The sequence below is a fragment of the Diorhabda carinulata genome, chromosome X (assembly GCF_026250575.1).
Source record: "Diorhabda carinulata isolate Delta chromosome X, icDioCari1.1, whole genome shotgun sequence".
Taxonomy (NCBI): Eukaryota; Metazoa; Arthropoda; class Insecta; order Coleoptera; family Chrysomelidae; genus Diorhabda; species Diorhabda carinulata.
The window spans coordinates 5262332-5286832 of NC_079472.1; the positions used below are offsets into that span (position 1 = coordinate 5262332).

General features: G+C 32.3%; 2 protein-coding genes across 3 annotated transcripts in view; one reads left to right on the top strand and one right to left on the bottom strand.

The window, feature by feature from the left end:
• The window catches only part of LOC130901215 (plasmanylethanolamine desaturase), a 41689-nt gene extending 30191 nt beyond the window's left edge, over positions 1–11498 (bottom strand). Inside the window, exons 1-2 of one of the 2 annotated variants that reach the window (XM_057812420.1) lie at positions 10177–11498; positions 2573–2670 (exon numbers count right to left, since the gene is read on the bottom strand). The gene's annotated coding sequence lies outside the window, so the exon portion shown is untranslated. Of the gene's footprint in view, positions 1–2572; positions 2671–2966; positions 7645–10176 lie in introns of those variants that run through there. The other variant, XM_057812421.1, reaches the window with a different exon arrangement.
• LOC130902115 (tigger transposable element-derived protein 1-like) lies at positions 240–857 on the top strand. Its single transcript, XM_057813952.1, has one exon. It carries the CDS (start codon positions 240–242, stop codon positions 855–857), a length of 618 nt encoding a protein of 205 aa, XP_057669935.1.
• Positions 11499–24501: the final 13003 nt, after the last annotated feature.

Here is a 24501-nt window from a genome sequence, read left to right on the forward strand (position 1 = left end):
CAATTTGCTATGAAGCAATTTTTACCGCCAAATAAATTTTTCTCATTTCCTATTTTATAGAATCTCTTTTGGATGTCGGATCATAAAGAAAGACCTTTACAATTAATCGTTGTACACTTTCTTGGTACTCGCGGCAAATCTCTAAAAGTCCAGAAGAATTTGCAAACCTAGTAGCTGATGGAGGATACAAACCTGAGCAAGTATTTAATGCAGACGAAACTGCACTGTTTTGGAAGAGAATGCCAAACAAAACATTCATTTCTAAAAGCGAAAAGTCTGCTCCTGGTTTTAAGGCAACAAAGGATAGAGTTACACTGCTGCAATGTTCGAATGCATCTGGTGTCATTAAGCCACTGATGCTTTACAGATCGTTTAATCCTCGGGCTTTAAAAAATCAAAACAAGGACAACCTGCCAGTGTTTTGGCGTGCTAATAAGAAAGCATGGGTTACAAGCGCTATTTTTTGTGACTGGTTCCGGAAGTGTTTTGTTTCTGAAGTTGAAAAACAGAATTTAGAGTTTAAAGCACTTCTACTTTTGGGCAATTCACCAGGTCATCCTCGCGAACTTGAAACTATGCATCCAAATATAAAAGTGTCATTTTTACTTCCCAACACGACGGCTTTGCTTCAACCTATGGACAAAGGAATAATGCAGGCCTTTAAGCTCTATTACATCAGAATCATATTGGATAATATGGAATGTAATCCTGATATGAATGTTATGGAATGCTGGAATAACTTTGACATTGCAAAATGCATCGTAAACACGAAAGAATCATTGGAAAAACTGAAGCCATGCTGGAAAAAACTGTGGCCTGCTCTGACTGCGGAAAATGATGAAGAATCTGTGCAATGAATCTGTTCCCGATGTACACACACAATACATAAATCATGAATGGCTTGCAAAAAGAGTAATTTTAGCGACAAAAAATGTGGACGTTGACGATTTAAATCTGAAGATACAACAGTTGTTGCCAGGGAGCTTGGTATCATACAAATCTATTGATACAGTTTGCGATGCCAGCGAGTTTTTGAGCTCACTGGATTTGCCAGGCATGCCTCCGTATAATTTACAATTGAAGGTTGGATGTCCGATTATTTTGCTTCGTAATTTGAACCCGCCACGGCTGTGCAACGGTACGCTATTAGTCATTCAAACATTTATGAAAAACGTTATCGAAGCCAGCATTTTAAATGGTAAGTTCAGAGGTGAAAATATATGACAATTATACGTGGCATGCTCCTGAGTGGGTAAACCATCCAGTTTGTTTGTATTAACTAAATATGGGCTAACAAAAAATATTGTTCACGCTATAGCATTAAGAGATTGATATTGTTTGTTAGTGTTACTATCGTAGTTTTGTTTTTTTTTATAATCGCTCGTCGCTCACAGCGCTCCATGTCTCTTTCACTCATATACCACATCCTTACACACTTACAATAAGTTAGTTATTTTTTATATGGCAAAACTACGTTTGCCGGGTCAGCTAGTACTTAATAATTTCTACTGTTTTTGAATTAACTCAACCGCAATAATTACAGTGTATGCATGTAGATATTGGGTTATCATATACACTGCGACTCAAAGGTTTTATCGTCCTAGTGAAGGAAATTAGATAGGTTTTATTCGGGTTGACGTTTAGTCCCATCGATCGACACCACATTTTTGTATAGTTGAATTCTCTTTGAACTAAGTCACAGAGTTTATTCTCGAATCATCCTCTTTCGTAGATGACTATGTCGTCTGTGTATTCTTGACAAGATATGCCGAGTTCAGTCAGCCCGCATAAGAGTTCGTCAACTACTAAGCTCCACATAAGTGGGGATGCGACACCCCCTGTGTGGACATCCCCTGTTAGCAGTAATGGAAATGGTGTCGTGCCCTTATTTGTGCTGTTCTAGTAGATAGTAGTTGTGCCATTCATCTGGAGGTTGTTCTGTCTACTCCTAAGAATGCACATATTACGATTTTTTTGTTCGTCAGATCGTTTTGAATTGCAGTTGTCAATTGTACCAGGGCAGTCTCTGCAGACTTGTCTGTTTGGTATGGGAATTGACACGAATGGAGAGATTCCCAATTCAGAATCTCTGTTCTAATGTAGTTTTCGACAGCTTTTTCCATCTTTTTAAACAGAAACGAGGTGAGGCTGATTGATCTGAAAGATTTGGGATGTGTGGTGTCTTCCTTCCTCAAGGTTACTTTGTCCCTTCTCCAAGGCTCTGGTACGTACTCCAGCTCTGGACTGCTTCTACTGAGGCGGATCAAGTATGGCAGGATATGTTCATGTCCTCCTTAAAGAAGAGCTGGGAAGATTCCGTTCAGTCCTGAAGACTTAAACGGTTGAAAGGTGTTTACAGCCCATTTTATTCGTTCACTGCTGAATAATTGTTTTGTAATTACTGCAGTTTCTCTCGTAGTTTTCTTATGTTTTACTATTTTGTATTCTGAAGCTGGTCTGCTACTTCTCGGAAAGTGAGTCTTTAGCAAGAACTGTGATTTGTCTTTCTTACCCTGCCTAGCTCAACATGGAAAATGCATTATCAATTATTTACAAGTAAATTACTACTTACCTTTATAAGTAACTTATAATCACAGAAATAATGCTGGTCTATGGAATATCCCTGATGCCATTTTCGTAAATTTATTAAGTCTTCTTACACAGCTAAAACTGTAACAAAATATTACCGATTATAATCGAATTTGACTGGTGAAAGTCGATTTATTGACCGACAGTCAAAGCTATTATTGAGACATCCATTGTCACTAATAAATTTTTTATTAAAATACTTCAAGTTTGATTAAAATATTGATCTGTCACATGAGTTACTTTTTATTCAGTTTTGTTAGGACTGAACTCACAAAATGGTTTCTAACGATTATTTTATTATCTAGTAGTACACTATACAGTTTTAATTCATTGGATATTTAAGCGGTAAACACGTTCATAATTTTGGAGCTACCTACTTCGTACTTGGTCAAACACAAGACAACAACAAAGGACTTGCCGTTTAAATTATTGATTTCACGGAAACGTTTCTGTAACTTTATATTTTTTTTTTTTTTTTGACATTGACGTTCAATTTGTGTGTATAGTCGTTTTTAATTGCACTGTCAAAAGTTCTATTCCTATTTTAATTTGAATTGAACCCAAGACATAAATGTCAAAGATGGTTCAACTTGTTAAGAAACTGTAATAACGCACACAATGATCGCGCTCTTGACGTCGAATTTAACCAATTTTCTACTTTTTACGCGCTAATCATCGCCGAACGTCTAAAACATAACCTCACTTTTCTAGGGTAGTTTGTACAGAGCGTCAATTATGACTAAAAAAATGTTGCATTTCATACAGTACACTTCTGTAATCTAATTTTTCATTCAGTTATCTTTGTTTGTATCCATATTTTATGATAAATTTATATAAATTTTTCTTATTTTTTACTATAATAATGGTAACATTATAGTGACATATGTCAAAAAACTGACTTTTTGCCATTATAATAACTTTGGATTATTATTTTTTAGAGTTAGTCTCTTGAATTATTAAGAGTACACAATAATATAATTTATTTACAACTATACGAGGGGTTTTTGACAAGTTTACGACCTCAACTTGAAGATATCGACATTTATAAATATAAGTTGGGAAATATATTTGGGTATGAGTTGAGATATTTTCAATGTGTCGGTAAGTTGCAAAATAAATCTTTATAAACTGATAAAGGTCCCTGCATTTTGATTTAACTTGTGGAATGTAATCTTTTGATTAACATTTAGAGTTAAAATCTCAAATCAAGGTTAATTTATCAAAAATTATTGAAATGAAAATAATTCAATTGATACGATTTCCGTAACAATTATATCAAGGTTTTTTCTATTATTTATTACTAAGAGTAAAAATCCAGAAAGTTAATCAAAAGTACATTTATTTTTTAAATAAGAGCAAATCTTAACAGAGAAGCAATCAACAGTTTATATACAAACCGAATAAATATACGGGGTGAATCTGGGAGTTTCGCTTTGGCATAGCATAGACATACACTACCGGACAAAAGTTTCTGCCCAATTTCAAAATAATGAACTTTCTGAATATAAAAATATAAAATTTTTCTTTCATATTGTGAAGCGAAGCTCGAAACGGTGTCTTAAATACCAAAATTAATAGTGTCAGATTTGTTCTCGTAAACTCAAACTTGTAAGTTTTAAAATGAGTAAAACCAGGAAACTATCAGTTCAAACTCGCGTATTAATTATAAATCTCCATAGTCTAGGTAAAAGTAACCGTACAATTGCCATAGAATTAAAAATATATCGACGAACCGTGGACTACAACGTCAAAAAATATGCATCCACCCGGAGCTTTGGCCGTCTATATCTCTAGTTTATTTGAAAATTAATAAGTTCAAATATGACTCGAGTTGGAAAAGCAATCATGTATAGACTTTTAAAGCAACGAAATAATGGAAGTATTCTAATAGAATGTAAAACGTCGACTGATAGAAAACCTTTTCAAAAAGACGGTACCATGAAACAATTAATCCAAAAAAAAAATGTAGTAAAATGATCTAATTTGTATAATCTTTTAGTAGAGTAACATGACAATCAGCTAATTAAGTTTTTCTTCACTTCGTGACTTCTGTTTCATTATCACGTTCAAGTACTCATAGATATTAATGTGTTTTCGACCTCTCACTCAATTTGACAAGTTCAATGTCCAATGTCTATTCTGAAACGACCTCTGTCTACAAAATCTACCATAAGTTGAATTGAGACTAAATTTCAGTAAATTTCTAATGACTTATAGTCGCTGGTAACTTTCACTAATATCTTTTTCATTTGTAGTGTTTTTTTTTCTTATCTATCTTCTTCTTGTGGTACCAATCCGTGGTATTGTGGATCATCGGGGCAATCAACAGCAAAGCAATCAAGTTTATTGAACCAATTTCATAAGCCGGATGTTCGTTGTCTTCCTGGCCCTCTTTTCCCAAATATATTGCCTTGCAGTTTCGCATTAAGTGGCCGAAGTAATGTAATTGCGAATTATTATGGTTATCATTACTTCTTCTGAGGACATCTTCAGTTGTTATCAGGACGGTCCAAGAGTTCTTGAGTATTATTCTATGAAGCGACTTTTCGAATCCTTCTAATTTTTTGCTTACATATTCGGTCAAGTTCCAAGATTCGACTCCATAAAATAGGGCGGATAAAAGTCATTATCTGTGTGTTCTCCTTCAATTCTAAGGTATGCGGATTGGTTCAAGTGGAGCTTTCCCATCCCAATAATAAGTCATTAGAGCTAATTTCTGTTTCTCTGAATATCCCCATAATTTTTCCATGTTTCATTATATCTAATATCTAGTTTAGTAGTAGCGCATGTAACTCTTTGGCACCTCAAGTGCGGCCTTGGCACAGAAGTCGCATTGACACTTTCATTTAATAAAAAACTTACAATTTGATCAATTAAAATTGTGTCCATTTCAATCGATGGGGCTAAAATTATGACCGGCGTAGAAAAAAGAGTTTGTTGCTATTTTGGGAAAAAAAAATTAATCACGAGATACTCGTTTACCATTATATCATTCAACAAACACTTTCGGAAAAAATTTGTAAAGTTATGAAATTAGTGATTACCATTATCAATTCAATCAATTTTTTTTTAATAGAGAGTGGGTACGCTGATCTGCTTCATAACAATAGCCCAGTCGGATTGGCTTTAAAGAGGGGCTGAGATTTACAAAAATTTTAAGCAGCAAATTTCCTTCGGAATTCGTTGGGGGGGACTTGTTGCTGCATCCACCATCTAGATTTAAAGGGTTATTTTTTGTCTCTTGAATAACTCGTTTATTCTCAATTTTACACGAAAAATAGTAATCACAAAAGTTGTTCAAAATTAAATTTGCTACAATTTTCGTTTTCATCAATTTTTCCCTAGGATCGATTTATACCCGAAAAGAGGGGTTTAACCTAAGTATTCTATTATCGCATTTATTATTAATGTTGTATTATTATTTTTTCTGTTTGTCTTTTTGTTGTTGTCGTTGTAAATTGGATGTGTTGAAAATGTTATTTACTACAATTATGATCCCGATTTTTTCTAAAGTTTATATTTTTGAGAAGCACGTTCTTAAGTACCTGCGTACTTACGCCTCCAGTCAGGATTCACTCGAGTAATCCGAAAATATCGATCCTACGCAAAATTGTTGGGAATCAAAGTTGTTGAAAATATAAATTTAAACAACTTTGTTTGTTACAATTTTTCGCGTAAAATTGAAAATAAACGAGTTATTCAATATCCAAAAATTCACCCCTTCTTTTCGAGTATAAATCGAAAAAAATCGATCCTAGGAAAAAATTGATAAGAACGAAAATTGTAGGAAATTTAATTTTAAACAACTTTTGTAGAAACTATTTTTCGTGTAAAATTGAAAATAAACGAGTTATCCAAGAGGCAAAAAATAACCTTTTAAATCCAGATAGTGGATGCAGCAACAAGTCTGATACCTCTACTTTTTGAATTTCACAAAACCGGATGATTTTAATATGAATTTCTACGAATTATCTCTGCAGTTGAAAATCCCCAGAGCTTCCTGTAGAGTAGAGTATGTCGAGTTAATTCGATTAAGAGTTAAATATAAAATCCCCGTCATAATTTGATTGATTATGACTATAATGGCATTGATGAAAAAATATTACTCTGTTGTTAACTCTTTTTTAATTTTTCTTCTTTTATTTACGGTAATAAACATTTCAAGCTAAATACAGGGATTCAAGATACAGTCTTTATACCTGCAAATGTGCGCTCGATGCACCCTCCTATATAATCTGTGCGCTCGAACCAGCGTGCGCTCGATGCACGCATTCTTTCAAATATAAAAATGACCGGTATTACCATGTTAAACTTTCTAGTTTATACTGTTATTCAGTTCACTGCAAATATACCGTGGACAGACTGTAAAGCATAAATATATACGTAGTGAGGCCGCTTCATGGCATTAATTATCGCGTTAATCTCTTTGATGTAACGCTACTTGAGCTATAACCTAACGCCAAACGGCAATGTTAATGCCGTTTTTAAATTATCGCGTTAAGTCGTGGCTACACCTACGATTAACGTCCATTATCGCGATAATTAATGGCATTTCTCGCAATACAACGTGCAAGAAATTGCATACAAGTCTCTGTTAACAGTAAAAGTAAACAAATTTATAACCTCAAAGTTTATCTAACATTTTGTACATAGTTTAACAATGAAAATAACGAAGTTAAGTTTTACGAAAGTCAGCTGATCTGTTAAGCCAAAAGTAACTAACTAACTTAAGTATATGCAATAAAAACGGCACAAAACCGACAATGTCAAGATCTTGCATGGAACAATCAGATAAACTTCATCTGCGCATGCTTTTGATCAAGAAATATTGCGTCTTGCATTGCATTGCACGTTGTATTGCATCATGTCAAGCAGCCTTTAGTGTAGCTCCAGTATTAAAAGAAACACATTTAATTTCTTTGTTTTGGTCACCACAGTATAAGTATTTTTTTGATATATCATCGGTGCTGGAATGAGTGAAGTATTACAAGTATTTGCGGAAGTCATTCGAGCTAAAAAATAATAATTTCAGCGTAACATACTGTATACACTCCACAATTCCAGGCATCTTTTTGAATGGGATAATTAAAATGTATTACTTCTAAACGTGTGGTATTATCATTTCAAAGTTATATTTTGCCTTTTTACTGCAATTAACTGAAGGGTCAATAAAATTAACTGAATTCATTTCAGAAAGATCGTTACACGACTTTTACCTACCTACTCCACGTTCAGAATTAGTTAAGGGCTCAATATTTTACAATGAAAAAAAATGCATAATCACTTGCCAATTCAAATCAAATCGATATAATTTTTTCCCGCATTTCGCAATAATTTGATGGCATATTTACTAGAAAGTGCCGTCTACTCTGCAAACGTATTCTATTCTAATAATATTTAATTCCTGTCATGCTGCATACTGCTTTCATTTTTGCTATAACCTATTACTATTATCTATAATTTAGTTACTCATTGGTTTTATTCTGTATATTTTATTTTATTTGTTTTATCTTATTTAGTTATTTAGTTTTTACAAGGTTTTGTCTACAAATTTGGAAATATTTTGGGGCGCTCAAACGTAAACTTCATGAATTGTTTTGAAGTTATTGAAAATACTTACATCACAATTTTGTGTTAATAAATTACTTATTAAGTATCCTTCGCAATAGTTGAAGGAAATTTGGAAAAATTTTGGGGCTTCGATTTCTAAACGGACGATGAGCGTCAGCGTTCAAACGTGAACTTCATGAATTTTTTTTGAAGTTATTGAAAATACTTACATCACAATTTTGTGTTAATAAATTACTTATTAAGTATCCTTCGCAATAGTTCAAGGAAATTTGGAAAAATTTTGGGGTTTCGATTTCTAAACGAACGATGCACGTCAGCGTTCAAACGTAAACTTCATGAATTTTTTTTTAAGTTATTAAAAATACTTACAAACACAATTTTTTGTTAATAAATTAATTATTAAGTATCCTTCGCAATAGTTCAAGGAAATTTGGAAAAATTTTGGGGTTTCGATTTCTAAACGAACGATGCACGTCAGCGTTCAAACGTAAACTTCATGAATTTTTTTTTAAGTTATTAAAAATACTTACAAACACAATTTTTTGTTAATAAATTAATTATTAAGTATCCTTCGCAATAGTTGAAGGAAATTTGGAAAAATTTTGGGGCTTCGATTTCTAAACGAACGATGAGCGTCAGCGTTCAAACGTAAACTTCATGAATTTTTTTTGAAATTATTAAAAATACTTACAACACAATTTTTTGTTAATAAATTAATTATTAAGTATCCTTCGCAATAGTTGAAGGAAATTTTGAGGCTTCTATTTCTAAACGAACGATGCACGTCAGCGCTCAAACGTCAACTTTATGAATTTTTTTGGGTTATAGAAAATACTTACATCACAATTTTTGGTTAATGATTTTCTAATTAATTTTTAATAGTTAAATAATTTTTATTTATTTTTTGAGTCTTCGGTTCAGAATCGTCAAATATGCACAAAAACACATGTTTAAAAATTTTTTATCCACTTAATCCTCATTGTGTCATTATTTGTCTTCTCTATTGACATTTTTTCGCAAAATTCGTGGTAGAAATCCGTGGATAACTTCACACGAGTTGATTCTTAGCGGGCGTAAATAACCCAAAGTATATCGTGTAATTTTTAGTTTAAAATTTAAACGAATGATTTTGAATATTAACGGTTTATTTTATCGTCAAGAAATTTTGTTGTATAAAAGATACAAGTCCAATTGAAAAAACATTTTTTTTTGAAGAAATTTAAAAGTTTTTAATTTACTCGTCGCCCCAACTGCTCAGATTTTTCATTTAGAATAAACTTAGATCAAAACTACAGTTTTTTTTAAGTTTTTTCAAATTATGAGATGTTTTATGAATCATTTTAAGAACTATAAAGTATTTAGTTTAACCTTAAAACGATTGAAAGTGAAAAGATTATTGTTAAAAAATATAATCACAAAAAGAAGAAAGGTAGCCACAAAGAGCTTTTAATTTTACTTGAAAAAGTCAGTGACCGTAAAACCACGAAACATTTCATTTAGATTTATAAAGCGATTTTAAAATTCAACACGAAATTAAGTTTTCTAATTAAATTGAATTATGTCATAACATCGCTAAGAGTCTACCGTAGAAAGATGTTATAAAATATTAATATTTTCAGACAAACGACAGATCTGTCAACAATGTAAAAACTTCAATGAAATTTGTCGTATTCAAACTCATAAAAATGATGTAAAACGATTCTAGGATTAATTAAGCAATTCCATTATTGAACCTCACTCTAAATATCAAAGCAATAATTATTATATCTATATTTTTAAAAGGAGATAAGTATGATTGCAATAATTTCGAGAACTATCGCTAAAAACAATGATGAATGTGAAAACCAAACAACGAAATAAATTTCTGAGTACATACTTGGTAATGGTAGCAGACTATATAACTTAAAAATTTCAAAAATATCAAGATAAAAATCATTAAAAACCAATTTTTTTATTAACAAACCTAAATGTATGACATAAAAGAATAGAAAAAAAACTTAACAACCATAAGCTTACCTTTAAGATCAATGAAAAACTCCACAAATTCTAATTTTAAAAACTCTATTTTAAAATTTAAGCACATACACTGATGTCATTCAACAATCACTCAACAATTAAAAATAAGCGGTAAATTGACATCCGTCATTCGGTATGATAATATGCCGGTTTAAAAAAATATCAAAATGCGATTAACCCACTGCCAAGATCGCCGGTAATAAGCTGAATTATAAATTATTATCAAACATGCACTTGTTTATTCAGTTTGTATAAAATCGTTCGGCATTTTTAGATTTGCGCGGTTCAATACAGACACCCACATCCCTAAGCGTTTGCTTTAAGACTGAATAAATTCTCTTAGAGCTATTGAATTGAAAGAAGCAGTGTTGTCAATTTATACAAACGTTCTGTGATTCTCTAATATTCTTAGTTTCAAATTATTCCCTAAATCCATTTTGAAATGAAAAATATGGTTTAAAATATTTTTATAAAACCTTTTTTTCACATTGAAAATATAAGCAGATTTCAAGAGGCCGTAAATTTATTCCAAAAACTTTTATTTCGATTTACAAAATAAAAAAAAAACATATTATTCACACAGAGAAGCTTTGAAATTTTTACAAAAATAGTCTGATTTTGTTCCTGCGAGAACATAAGTAAGAAAAAAAATTCCAAACTTTGATAAAGCACTTCATTTTGCTCTGTATACACTAAGGACAAATTAATCCGGTGTGAAAAGCTTTTTTGGCCTGAAAAGAGTGAATAACTACGATCCACTCAAAGCCTAAAAAGCTCTCTTCATTAATATTAAATACTGGATAGTTTAAAAACATACCATACTTTAGTTTAAATATAATACATAATTAAAATTTTTTGCTTAAAATAAAAAACGTAATTTAAATAATTGTGAGCTAAGGTCGATTTAAAAAAAACTGATAAGATTTGAATTATATTTTTGAAAAAATAAAATTATGGAAAAAGTGTTTATTGTTATTTCTTTTTTAAATATTTCACTGGTGAAATCAATTAGTTTCAATTATAAATCTGCTACTATATCCAGTATTAATCCGGCAACACCGCCAAATCTCATGACTTCATTTAAAAGCAGTCTCTTACGGCGTCGTCAACATACAAGTCTGCACATGGTGAAAGTATGTATTATAAAATTCGATAGGTAAAGGGCAACTATAGTAACAGGGCGATAATCTCGTCACGATCTAATAACTGAACGGCGCCCACGCAACTGACAAATTTTTTTTTCCCGCGAACAACAAAATCGGAAGTTTTGTGTATCACGTAAGGTACTAATGTTAACTGATGTCACGTTTGTAAGGTATTTCAATGTTTTTTTGTATGATAATTAGATTTTATGTGCAGTAACATCATTAAGCATTCGGCGTTAATTTAATAATGATCTGTTTGTTTCCAAACGAACGTTACTGCGCAGTGTTGCCATAATTTAAAAGCTGACTGTAAAAATTGAACTAGAAAATGTACTAGATTGTACCAACTTCAAACAAATTTAATAAAATTATAGAAAGATGTATAAACATAAGTTTAAATTAAATTTTTTTTTTCCAAAAATTTTATAGACTGTGTCAATTATTATTTTAAGGATGAAAAAATTATATAAAGTTTACCGATAAAATTAGCAATGCAGTACAAAAATCTCACGATCTAAATATAAATCAACTTGGCTCTGTTTTCTAATTACTGTTACAATCAAGTACAATTTCTAGTTGATTTTATTAAACGAAAATATAAAATAACTTTTTATTTGCGAACGCAGGGAAAATGTATTAGAAAAAAGGAAAAATGTACTAGCGTATAAAATACACTAAAATGTACTAAAATTGTACAATTGTACTGGCTCTGGCAACACTGTTACTGCACAGGTGAATTTCTAACTAGTGTGAACAGCTGGCAGGTCTGAAGCGTCAGAAGTTTAGTTCAAATTTCATTTACTCCCAAGAAATTATCAAAACTGACAATTAGATTTATTCTAGAATGCTATCATTGAATATGCGTACTATTTGTTGAAAAAAGTTGAAAGTTTTTTCGGATAATTGATACTCGAAAACAGATTCTACATCAGTAAAATAAGACGGTTCTCATAATCAAAATCAAAATTTATAATCACTCATTTTACGTATGGAGTCCACCTGTAAACAGCAAAGTACACTGGTCGACAAAAAAAAATTTGTAGTAACACTAGAATGAATAGCATATTGCAATAAAATGGATCTATACAAATACGAAAATATGAAAAAAATAATTGTAATTGTAATCACCCATCATGACCGAATCCCATCGTCATTGATACCGAATTTCCATTGTTCTAATATCTCGGTGAAACCTTTCAACCTGCTCATCACTGACAGCTCCCAAATTTCGGGAAAAAATGTCAGAGGGGAATGGAGGAAATGAATTTTTAATAAAAATCCTCTCAGTACATTAATAAATGCCTTCCATGCTCTAAGTTCTGGTGAGCTTCCTTTAATTAGGCATCACTCAACTGGGGAAAGACTTCTCTAAGGTATTTGAATCCCTCACCCTCTTTATCCATAGCCTATACAAAGTTTTTCGTCGGTCCAAGTTCTTTTTCCAACTTATCACAAAAACAATAATAATAAGTCTACAATAATGTTATGAGTAGTTAGCCCATGACCATATCAATGTAGATGTCGTATTAACAATTATTCAACATAAAATTAGAATACAAAATCTGTCCGCGGACCGGATGTGGCCCTCGGGCCGTAGTTTGGAGACCCCTGGTTTAACGCGTTCAATATGTATCCTCACAGAAGCGATGTTGTATGTTTCGTCTACTTATTCCGGGGTAAATTGATCTTTGTGACCAAAAAGAGGCATCACAAAAACAGCATTTTTATTTTCTACTCGAGTTTTTATCTGTGGAAAACCTTTATCAGCAAAAACTACATCACCAGGCTCAATTAAATCGACTAAACCACAATCATTCGTTATAAAGCAAACATCAAGTCCACGTTTTTGACGTGATGTATTATCACAATCACGGATGCAGTAATTCTTTCTTGAAGCTGACATGATTAAAATAATACCAATTACTTATTAAAAATGCAAATTACTTGAGATTTTTACCACTAGTTGGCGTTAAAGTCTAGATATTATCAATCGAATAGGCACGTGACTGGAACTCGAGAATCCAGCCTAACGTAAGATACGGAATTTTTGAAATATACATATTCGTGGGTGTTAGTAAATATTTATAGCAAAAGCTATTTGACTATTTCTAAAGATTCTCGATATCATTGAGAAAGTTGGATACAAAGATACAAGCCTTTCCTATCGGTCTACAGAACAGAGATATCATTGGTGTGGCAGAAACGGGCTCTGGTAAAACTCCGGCTTTTATAATACCACTGTTATTGTGGATCACGAGTTTACCAAAGACGAAGCGCCTCGAGGAAGGCGATCGAGCGGGCTATAGCATCATTCTCGCTCCAACCCGTTCTATAAGTTCCGTGAGTACGAGAAAGATAACCACAGGTTATGCCATATTGTCTTATGTGAGAAAAACAAGGTATATATTTTTTTAACTTGAAATATCAAGCTTCTCCAGAAATAAAAACAAATCGCTTTTGCTCTAGAGCTTGCAATTGAAGTCGATTTCAACCTTTGATGATTGTCTTACAATTAAGATTTCGGCTGATTGTCCTACAATTAACAGTTCTGCTGATTTTCTTCATTTTCCACTTTTTAAGTAAGTTTTCATCGAATTCACTTTCATGAAATAGAACTTTCAGCGTATTGCTAATTTTATTTTAAGGAAAAAAAAGAACGAAGAGATTCATGGGCTGACAAGGCTCGTTATCTCGGGAAAAAGCGATTTGACAATCAAACATAACATAGGGTCGATAAAGACATCGGTCACGGGTTAGAATGTAAAAAAATGGGATGAGTTCGAGGGTTCATTGTTTATAAAATTTCTTCGAATTGAACGAATTACCATATTAACATATATTTTTTGTAGTAAATTGGCCCAACAGATCGAGGAAGAAACAAGCAAGTTTGGTTAGGTTAGGTTGCTATAAATATTTACTAACACCCATTCTCAAGCATGCGCAGTATAGATAAAGTGTCTCGAACGAGAGAGAAAATGAATATTGTCGGCACCGTAAAGTAGAGACGTTTTTATCCATACCAAGTCGTTACGTCACTTGTTGAAAACGATTCGAAGAATAAACAGTGTTCACGTTTGATTTGTGGTCAACCCTTGCTTTGTATCTACTTTTACTGTTGATTACTTACTTGAAATAGATTAATAAAAGTATGTATCTGTTATGGAACTGTTTTTTCCATTATAGTAATTAAAGAAACAAGATATCAATTGCTTAATGCCATATATGTCAAATTAGTCACTTCGGTGGAATATTGCTACTAATTAAATATAATACTCAAAAGGTATTACGAATAACTGTGAAATTAACCTCACATTATGTTAACTAGGATAGTCTGGTATAAAAGATTTCCAAGAAAAAAAAGGAATTAACTTAAAACAAACAATAATATCATATTAAAATCACAAAAAAATATCTGAAATATTCATTATGTATATTATTGTATGAAAAAATTATGAATAAATCAACAAAAACCTTGTCATTTCTATGCTCTTATCTATCGGATTTCATTAGATGACGTAACGTATATTAATAACCGTCATAACTGAATTGGAAAAATGAATAAGTTCCTAAAAATCGCTTTGTGGAACGCATACGTGCTTGCTTAACCCGCTGACGAAGTTAGATCCTTTATTACTAATCAAAACATTGATATCCTGCTGATATCGGAATCTCTTTTCACAGTTAAAAGTTTCTTTAGAATGCATAAATCACCCAGATAACACAGCACACAAGCATCAGGTACTCGGTAACTATAATAAAGAATACCTGCAAGCTACCAGTATAACTATGGAAGACTGCAATGGGACCCTTGAAGTAGCAGTAATTTATTGCGCACCCAGACACGTCATAAATCAAGAACAGTTCAGTGAATGCTACAAAACGGAAATCGCTTCAATGCAGGTGGTGACTACAACGCTAAGCACGTTTATTGGGGATCAAGATAAACAACCCCCAGAGGTGGACAACTTTATGAAACAATAAAAACTAGTAGCATGAAATATCTATGAACAGGCGAACCAATATAGACACCAGATCTAAGGTAACCAAGCCAATTATTACCACGTTCCTAATACTACCACCCGATCCAAAATCCTGACGTCATAACTCTTGCGGCCGGTGTACGTACTAAACATTCCTAGGAATGAAATTGACTAACTGAACGTACCAGAAAAATGCCCAATTTGTGCAGAGTCTGTGTTATAAAAATCTCGTTGTTTGTTGTGCGTCGTTGCGGCTATAAAAGTAAAATAAAAGGTGAAAAAAATTACACAAGGTAAATTCGTAGGTACACTATTCGTTGTTGTAGTGTTGTTATGATTAATATAAAGGTGTCTCTTAAAATCGTTAGTTGTTCAGTAGATTCACAGATGCCTAATATTTCCATTCTTAGGTAGATCAAATATTGCCATGGCAATATTTGACATACACATAATTTTGGCTTATGTAATTTAATATTTTATTAACAGAGGCAAAAAAACGTGCGTAGTTCCTAAGATGGCAATATTAGACACCTGTAAATATCTTGGAAAACTAATGATTATTGTTACTTGCCTTTAGTTATGACCGTAATAACTACATATTGTTGTTTTTACAGATGTGGTCGGAGGAAATGATGGATTAACCATCAACAAATATATAGACACCCAACACACAACGCGTTTTTTACCCAACCCTTCTAAGGCGCCCTCTAGGCGCGCAGTCTCGTTATTTAATAACCAGACCTCGTATTCTTAACGCTTGCTCGGCTACGTGTATCTTATTATAAATTTATGTAAAGGAATGAAGCAACTGCTTTTTAATAGTATGACCCATATTTAAAATATTCATTAGGTAGATTCGAAACAAACGGGAGATAAATATTAATATCTATTAAATGTTTGTAGTAGCTATAAAATATAGAAATTTCGAATAGGTATATTTCGTTTTTTTTTTTTTCATAATATTAAAAAAAATGGGGAATTGATTTTTTAATCATTGAATAAATCATTTGGTGATTTGGAAAACGTGTATTAATATTTTAGAATGAAAAATACAATGGAATTATTGATCAAAAATAAAGATATTAGAAACTAATCAAGGAAAAAATCAAGGTCGTATTTAATTTGAGAAACCTTATAGAACTATAATTTTCGACATAACCTAAAAAACTAATACATGAAAGTGGTAATTGGGTGTTTGGGACAGAATAAAGTATAGGTTTTCACAATGAGCTAAACATTTTATTTCTCATGGCTGTTTTTTCCCATAAATGTAATGTTTGTAATCCGAAACATACATTTCTTGCTATAGGCGAACAGCAAACTCCCAAAAAAACGCTTAGAAACAAGAAAAGTGACCAAATTCGTACTAAAGGCTAAAAGTGTTATATCTTCATTTTTACCAGGTCGTTTAATACGAATATGAAATTGATTTACGGTTCACAAACAATACCTAAGTCGGTTGGCACGCAAAACAGAATCGTTCTTTTTTTCCGGTGTGCTGATAAAAATAATGGAATGCTTTTTGTTTACTGCCCGTTTGCTACGACCAATTTGTACAGTTTGGGCCTTTATTAAATCACTAAGCGGTACTGATGAAGATTGACTTGTTTGACTTGTCGTACTTTGGTTTAAATCAGTTTCACTTATAGCATTATTCTCATTTATTTCGTCTTAATCAGGTACATTGGGAACGGATTCATCGATAATGTTTATGTTACTAGAGGACTGAGACTCTTGTTGAGATCTTACTTCACTAGGAATGCTGTTATTTAGCTACATCACTAATTTGAGATTCGGTATGAAACTCTCTTTGGCTGTTATGATCAGGACCCACATGGCTGGTCTCAAATAGAGATTCTGGTGTAATTATATTCTCTCTCTCTCTCTCTCTCTCTCTCTCTCTCTCTATAATTGAAAACTGCCTTTTTATTGTCCTGTAATATTTTTTTTTTTTTGGGGGGATATGGTTTCATAACATTTTTATCTAACTTAAATGCATCGTCGACAATTATAACATAAGGCAGGATTATGTTTTTGGAATGAGGAAGTAGCTCAGGTTGGGGAAAATTAAATTTGTTGACCGGTTTCAGATTTTGAAAATATACCTGCATCACCTTTGCTTTAAGAAAAAGAACTATTGAAAAATAATTCTTTAAAATGTAATTAAAAAAGAGAGAAACGGTTTTATCTGGACACATAATTCGTACGTGTTTCCCAACAATAGCTGCAACGAGGTTGAGGAAATCCTAATGTGTCCAAAAATCTTTTGCCTTTTCTTTAAAATTTACTTCTGAAGGTGGCGGTAGATACAATGGCTTTAGTTTTTAAAATATATTTCTTAAGACTTCTAGGATAAATGTGCTTATGTAGCTGTGACTTATTCGAAACGCAAAAATCTACAATAAAAATACTTTTGTTAATATTAATATTAGTCCCCCATAGTTATCTATGTAAATGTTTGCACAGAAATATATATTTACTTTTTAAGTACTGTATGTAAAAAAAGATGGAAAAACTTAAGAGACAACTATTATAAACAAAAAAAGAATACAAAAAAACCAACCGGAAGTCAAGGAAATGCATCAAGAAAAAGAAACCCAGTTTTGGAACTATTAGAATTTTTAGACGTAGTGGAATACGAAAGAAGGTACACATTTTTTTCTGTAAGATAAGTAATTAGTTGTTCAGTAAATATCTTGAATTTTTGTTAGAAACTTTTAACAATAAAAAAAGTTAAGTACATTTTTATGGAAATTTACAAATCGTAGTGGAGAAAGAATGTTTCATTACTGATTTTAACGTAATTAGTACAAAATTAACAAAAAGTATGGATCAAACCTCACATCAAAATGAATTACATGAGGAATCTCATAGGTACCAGTTAGACGACAAAGCCAATGACACATTTGTGTATGTCACCGAATCTGCAATTGATGTAATAACTCCGGCTAAACATACCGCAGAAACTGGTAGTACATCATCGACCTTAATAGAGGTTTCTCCGGGAGATTTACCTCAGAAAAGGAAGAAAAGCGTAACATCGCAAATTCTCACTGCAATATATAAAAATATTTTGGAACGAGAGGCAATAATGAGTCAACTAACTGTTCCTCCTGAACCTGCTGAAGATGAAATTGATTTACTTTTCAAGACCTTCTCAATGGCTGTGAAAAAATTTCCCCAAAAATTTTTAAAGTGATTTCTGATGCTGAAATGGAGTTGCTACAAATCTCAGAATCATCTCCTCATTCATGCACAAACGACTATCAACGCAGAACACCTCTGCCAACTCCCTCACCTAATACTACTTCTAGTGTTAATAATAACTGGGAACAGGACCATCAAATTATGTGCTCGAATACTAATAATAGTCACCATGAAGGACAACTCAGTACAGCACGTTATTTTGGAAATTTCACCATAAACAATAAATTTTGTTAGTTTTTGCATTATAATTATTATTATAAAAACATAATAGGTTTGAGTATACCCATTTTTTTGCTTTCATTATTCCTCTTCAAGGGGTCCATCATAGGCACATTTCCCCTAAGGGGCCCGGTATGAGAAAAATGTGAGGAGTAAAATCGATGAATGACCTCGTTACGTTTTTGGTGCGCACCCTATGATGCGCAACCTTCTAATTTGTCAGTGTCGACTTATATTGCTGTTTTTATTATAAATATCAATAATTAATATTGTTATTGTGAAGTTTTAATTTTTATCATTGTGTTCCGCTAAAGTGAACTGAAAGTATTTTCAAATAACTATGACAGAAAGAGGTGTAGATGATATTGCCAGAACATCTAACAAACACGTGGTTGCAAGGTACGTTATCATTCATGTATTATATGTATGAGTATGTGCAATTTGTATTTATCAAATATTTTAATAATTATCGATGTAGTTCATATAAATATATATTTGAAAACAACACATAAAATTAGATAATCAACCCAATATGAATTATCGAGATTATTGACTATTGTAAAAAGTTTAATGTAAAATATTTCGTCGATTAGTTATAATAAATGTATATGAAATGAATAAATTGAATAAATATTTATTTATATATGTATATTATTTTCATTAATTAACAAATTTACCCTTTTATACAGTATCAATCTTTTTTAAGTTAAATAAATTCTTTTTGCGTCTGGTTAGACTATCGAACTTAAGGAGTAAACTCCAGTCGTGCGTCGGAGCTGACACACACAATTTTTTTTTTTAAATAACAATTTTACTTACCTTAACGTCACGTCTAATTTTTCTGCTGGTGTTATTGGTTCCTTAACACGATTAAACGGTGCTTTCAGAAGATCATGCCCTTTTAGTTCCAATATGTGGTTAAACTGATGACGGGAAATTCGGGAAAATTAGAGTGAAATCGCTCATACTACCTATTTTTAAACATTAGCAATACCTTTCCCCGCCTTCTTTCAGACTCTAGTGCTAATTGAAGAAGCAAATTTTTATTTTGAGCTTTATAATGTAGAAGCATTAAAATCACTCTTTGTTCAGAAATATTCATTTTATTATTATATGTGTAGCAGAAAAATGATTATTAATATAAAAGCGACTGCTATAAAATGAAATTTGTTGACGAATACAACAAGATCCGATCGGATCGTAAAATTCGTCGATGAATATAATCGTTGATACTTTGATCGCAGTTGTTAGCGAATGTGGAGAAAAACTTATATTTAGTGAAGTGAAGTGAAGTGAAGTGAAGTGAAGTGAAGCCGGTTGCGCTGATTGTCGCCAATTCTTAATATTTTGCATACTTCAGTTATTTTTTGTAGATAAACTGTATAATTAGTGGAAGTGATAATTTACCATTGGGGAGTCACGCAATGGTTTCTTTTTTTATTATAAGCGCTTTGATAATCTGGAATTTGCAAATATGAAACAAAAAATACAAAAAGCTTTTTAAAGAGAAGAACGAGAGAAGGTAACTTATATCGTAGTTTAACACCTTTGAATAAAAAATTGAAAAAAAAAAACAAAATGACTTTTTTTTTCACTTTTTTCCCATGGCAAATTTTTTTTCCACAGTTTTCTAGTAAATTACGGTAAAATACAACAAATCAAAATGAAAACGCACAAAGAATTTAAAAAATCTGCGTTTATGCGTTATTATTTTGAATTTCGCTATGAAATTTTATGAGATGTTTTTTGAAAGTAGAAGGATTCAAAAAATGTAAAAAAAATCAGTTTTTTGGAAAGTATAACCGATACTAGTCCTTTAATGGTGGCAGACTTTTATTCTAGTTTCCATTGCGGTTCTGATTTTTTATATTTAATAGAATTGTTTTTATCTTTGGGGTCGATATTTGCTTATTTGAATTGCAATGCAACAAGCAGATGCAGATGCATAGTAGAAGGGGAGAAAATTTTGAATTCCAACCATATTATTTTAATGGGAATCAATTAACCCTCAGGAAATTGAACACAACTACAAAGCTGTACTTTTATGAATAAAGAATTGGTATAAAATAAAAACGATTTATTTATATAAAGTGAATAACAAATTAGTGAAAGTGAAAAATTACAGTGCGTATTAAAATAAAATTTTTACTCTACCTTAAGTAGTAATTCATTAAATTTTTATATAGTACGACATCGTAAATCCGGAATAGCTTGGAAAGGATTGGTTCCGGATTTTAGATTTTTCCGTGAATGCATTTGAATCGGGCGTAAGTCCATTTTTTCGATTTACAGGTTTTGGTAGTTCTGTAGTCTAAACATCAGAATACAATAAATTTTTGTTAAAAGGGCGATTTTATCACGAGTGGAAATGAGTCAAATCCACATTTTAATTTTTTAGTTTAATTTGAAAAGGCGCGAGTCCAAAAGAGAAAGGCGTAAGTCCACTTCGTCTATGGATTCTGTTGTTTGATTTTTGGACTATTATGTGCAGTCAGCTATTACTGCACATTTTGGTCTATTGTTATTATAACCTCCAAAATATTTTAGTGAATATTACTTAAAATCCTTGTACAGTCTTTGTAGACTTACTTTACAGTCTGTTCAGGCCCAAACAAAAACCAAACGGTATTAAGGTTTTGCTTACACCTGACAGATTCAGGTCGTTTACAGAAGGTCACTCAGTATTTCCATGTTTAAGGCCACAGTTTCCTCCCGTGTGAGGAATTTCGGAATAATATCTAAGGCTTTAAAGAAACATGACATAATTTCGCAAAACTCATCATAGTTTAATAAGTGCATGAGGTTAAATCATCTGACATAGTTTTAAATTCCAAGAAATGGTAAAATAGGTTTTACAAAAAATCGTATACATCACAAGTAACAAAAGGAAAGAACATAGATAAGAAGGATAAACTGTACTTTCAGATTAGTTCTGTTCAGATTAGATCTTGATATGAATCTTAGTTAAAAGGATGTGTTACATCCTTCCTCCCGAAAATATATTTAATATGGATGAGTCAGGTTTGACTACGGTCCAAAAGAAATGTCAAAAAATTTACGCTTCAAAAGGTCGTAAGCAAGTTGGTGCACTCAGCAGTGCAGAGCGTGGGCAGCACGTGACCGTAGTGTGCGCAATGAATGTCATGGGCACTTACATCCCTCCTGCTCTTATTTACCCTCGTCAAAGGATGAACGATGAGCTTATGAACGGTGCTCCCGTTGGTAGCATAGCTTTCGTACAAGAAAAAGGTTGGATGACCAGTGAAATTTTTTGTAGATGGCTAAAGCATTTCGTGAAGTATACGAAAGCATCTAATAACAATAAGGTTCTTTTGCTCCTAGATGGGCACAGTAGCCATAAGAGTCTCGAATCTCTTCAGTTTGCAAAAGAAAATGGGGTAATTGTGTTCTGCTTCCCGGCACATTGTTCACATCACGTTCAACCATTGGACGTAGGATTCTTCCGTCCTCTTCATACGTATTTTGATCAAGAAATTCAATTATGGCTTCGTCAAAGCCCGGGGAAGGCAGTGACTCAATTCAAAATAGCAGGTCTTCTCAATCAAGCTTATTTGAAGAGTGCTGTACCATCAAATGCAATAAATTCGTTCAAAAAGACTGGCATTCATCCTTTCAATCCTCATATCTTCGAGGACTGGCAGTTTGCACCAGCTTTAGCAACGGATAAGCAGATTCCCGAGGCTGAAGGAGATATCATCGAGAACCAAATGGAATTAGAAATTCAAACCCCATCCACATCTGGTCTTAACATGTCTTCATCGTCAGTTCTCGACATTTCTGTGAAGGAAATTTGTCCTCCCCCTCAAACTGTAGCAATTGGTACTGATAAAAAAAATGCAGAAGAAGGGGAAAAACTGGTCATTTGAATTCAACACCAGAAATTCATGAACTCAAAGAGAAGGTTATAGAAAAGGAAACAAAGATAAGAAAACAACAAGCCAGGATAGTAAAACGGAAACTTGTCATTTTCAATGACAGTTCTGATGAAGATGAATCCGCCTTAGAGAACTTTTTGGAAAAGGGACAAGATGACTTAGATGATGATGCTAGCTGCCTTTACTGCAATGAGTTATTCTCGCACTCACGTGCAAAAGAAAAGTGGATTCGTTGTCAAAAATGTAACTCGTGGTGCCATAATGAGTGCGCTGGTGTTTCCTTCCATTGCAAGTCTTTTATTTGTGAGCTCTGTACCTAACGTGATGTTAGTTTGTTCTATATTTTTTCTAATAAAACTTTAGACATTTTTTTTTCATTTATTTTAAAGGGGTCCGACATGGGCAGATGTGTGCCAATGATGGACCCCTCGACTACTTTTTTAAAAATAGCTATGCTATTAAACAGGAAATTATTTGGCAGAAAAATCTTCCTATACTATAATGAACTTCGAGCTAAGTATATATTTTCATGTAAAAAAAATTAATAAGTCCAAAACTAAAAAAGTTGTAATGATATTTCCTTTAGGGGTCCATCATAGGCACATTTCCCCTAAGGGGACCGGTATGAGAAAAATGTGAGGAGTAAAATCTATCGATGAATGACCTCGTTACGTTTTTGGTGCGCACCCTATGATGCGCAACCTTCTAATTTGTCAGTGTCGACTTATATTGCTGTTTTTATTATAAATATCAATAATTAATATTGTTATTGTGAAGTTTTAATTTTTATCATTGTGTTCCGCTAAAGTGAACTGAAAGTATTTTCAAATAACTATGGCAGAAAGAGGTGTAGATGATATTGCCGGAACATCTAACAAACACGTGGTTGCAAGGTACGTTATAATTCATGTATTATATGTATGAGCATGTATTTATCAAATATTTTAATAATTATCGATGTAGTTCATATAAATATATATTTGAAAACAACACATAAAATTAGATAATCAACCCAATATGAATTATCGAGTTTATTGACTATTGTAAAAAGTTTAATGTAAAATATTTCGTCGATTAGTTATAATAAATGTCAATAAATAAATATCAATCTTTTTTAAGTTAAATAAACTCTTTTTGCGTCTGGTTAGACTATCGAACTTAAGGAGTAAACTCCAGTCGTGCGTCGGAGCTGACACACACAATTTTTTTTATTTTAAGTTGTATAGACAACGTAGTGTAGTGTGTATCGTATGTTTATTTGTAAAGTGCCCGAAAAACATGGTGGAATTTGAGGCACGCGCAGAAAATATTTTTAACTATTTATTATATATATGTATAATTATATAAGAAATTTGTGACTGGCCAACTGTTGACAGATCTCAAGAGATTACCGGCGATTTCGAGGTTGAAGAAACCAACGACAACCCACAAATCACAAGTAATTTCACTACCTTTTTAGTAAATTGTAAACATTGTCTTACAATAAAAGTGTTCACTTGGGATTAAATAGTTTTTTATCTCCTCACAACTTAATTTGTTTAAAAAAGTCGATAGTTTAACATTTTTAGAGCTAAATAACGAAATTATGGATAAAGATACAAGTGTAAAATTTTGAATCCTGTTGTAAATTGAATTTCTTTACATGTTGACATTGTTTTTTAAATATTTGAAGTGAAATATTTTGATTTGAACAGTTTTTTTAGTATTGCGAAAGTTTACTTTCTTGGATTTACGCCCGTTTATAAAAAAAAACGATTCATTTGTGGTGGCGCCATCTTTCGCGCTAACGAAAAATCATATCGCATTACATAATAATGTAAATAGAGGGAGAGGTATTAATAAAATTGTAGAGAAGTGATATTATCCATGATGTAAAGA

What these genes read in the sequence shown, in the direction of transcription:
- LOC130902115 (XM_057813952.1), top strand. Translation starts at nt 240, where the DNA reads ATGCCAAACAAAACATTCATTTCTAAAAGCGAAAAGTCTGCTCCTGGT.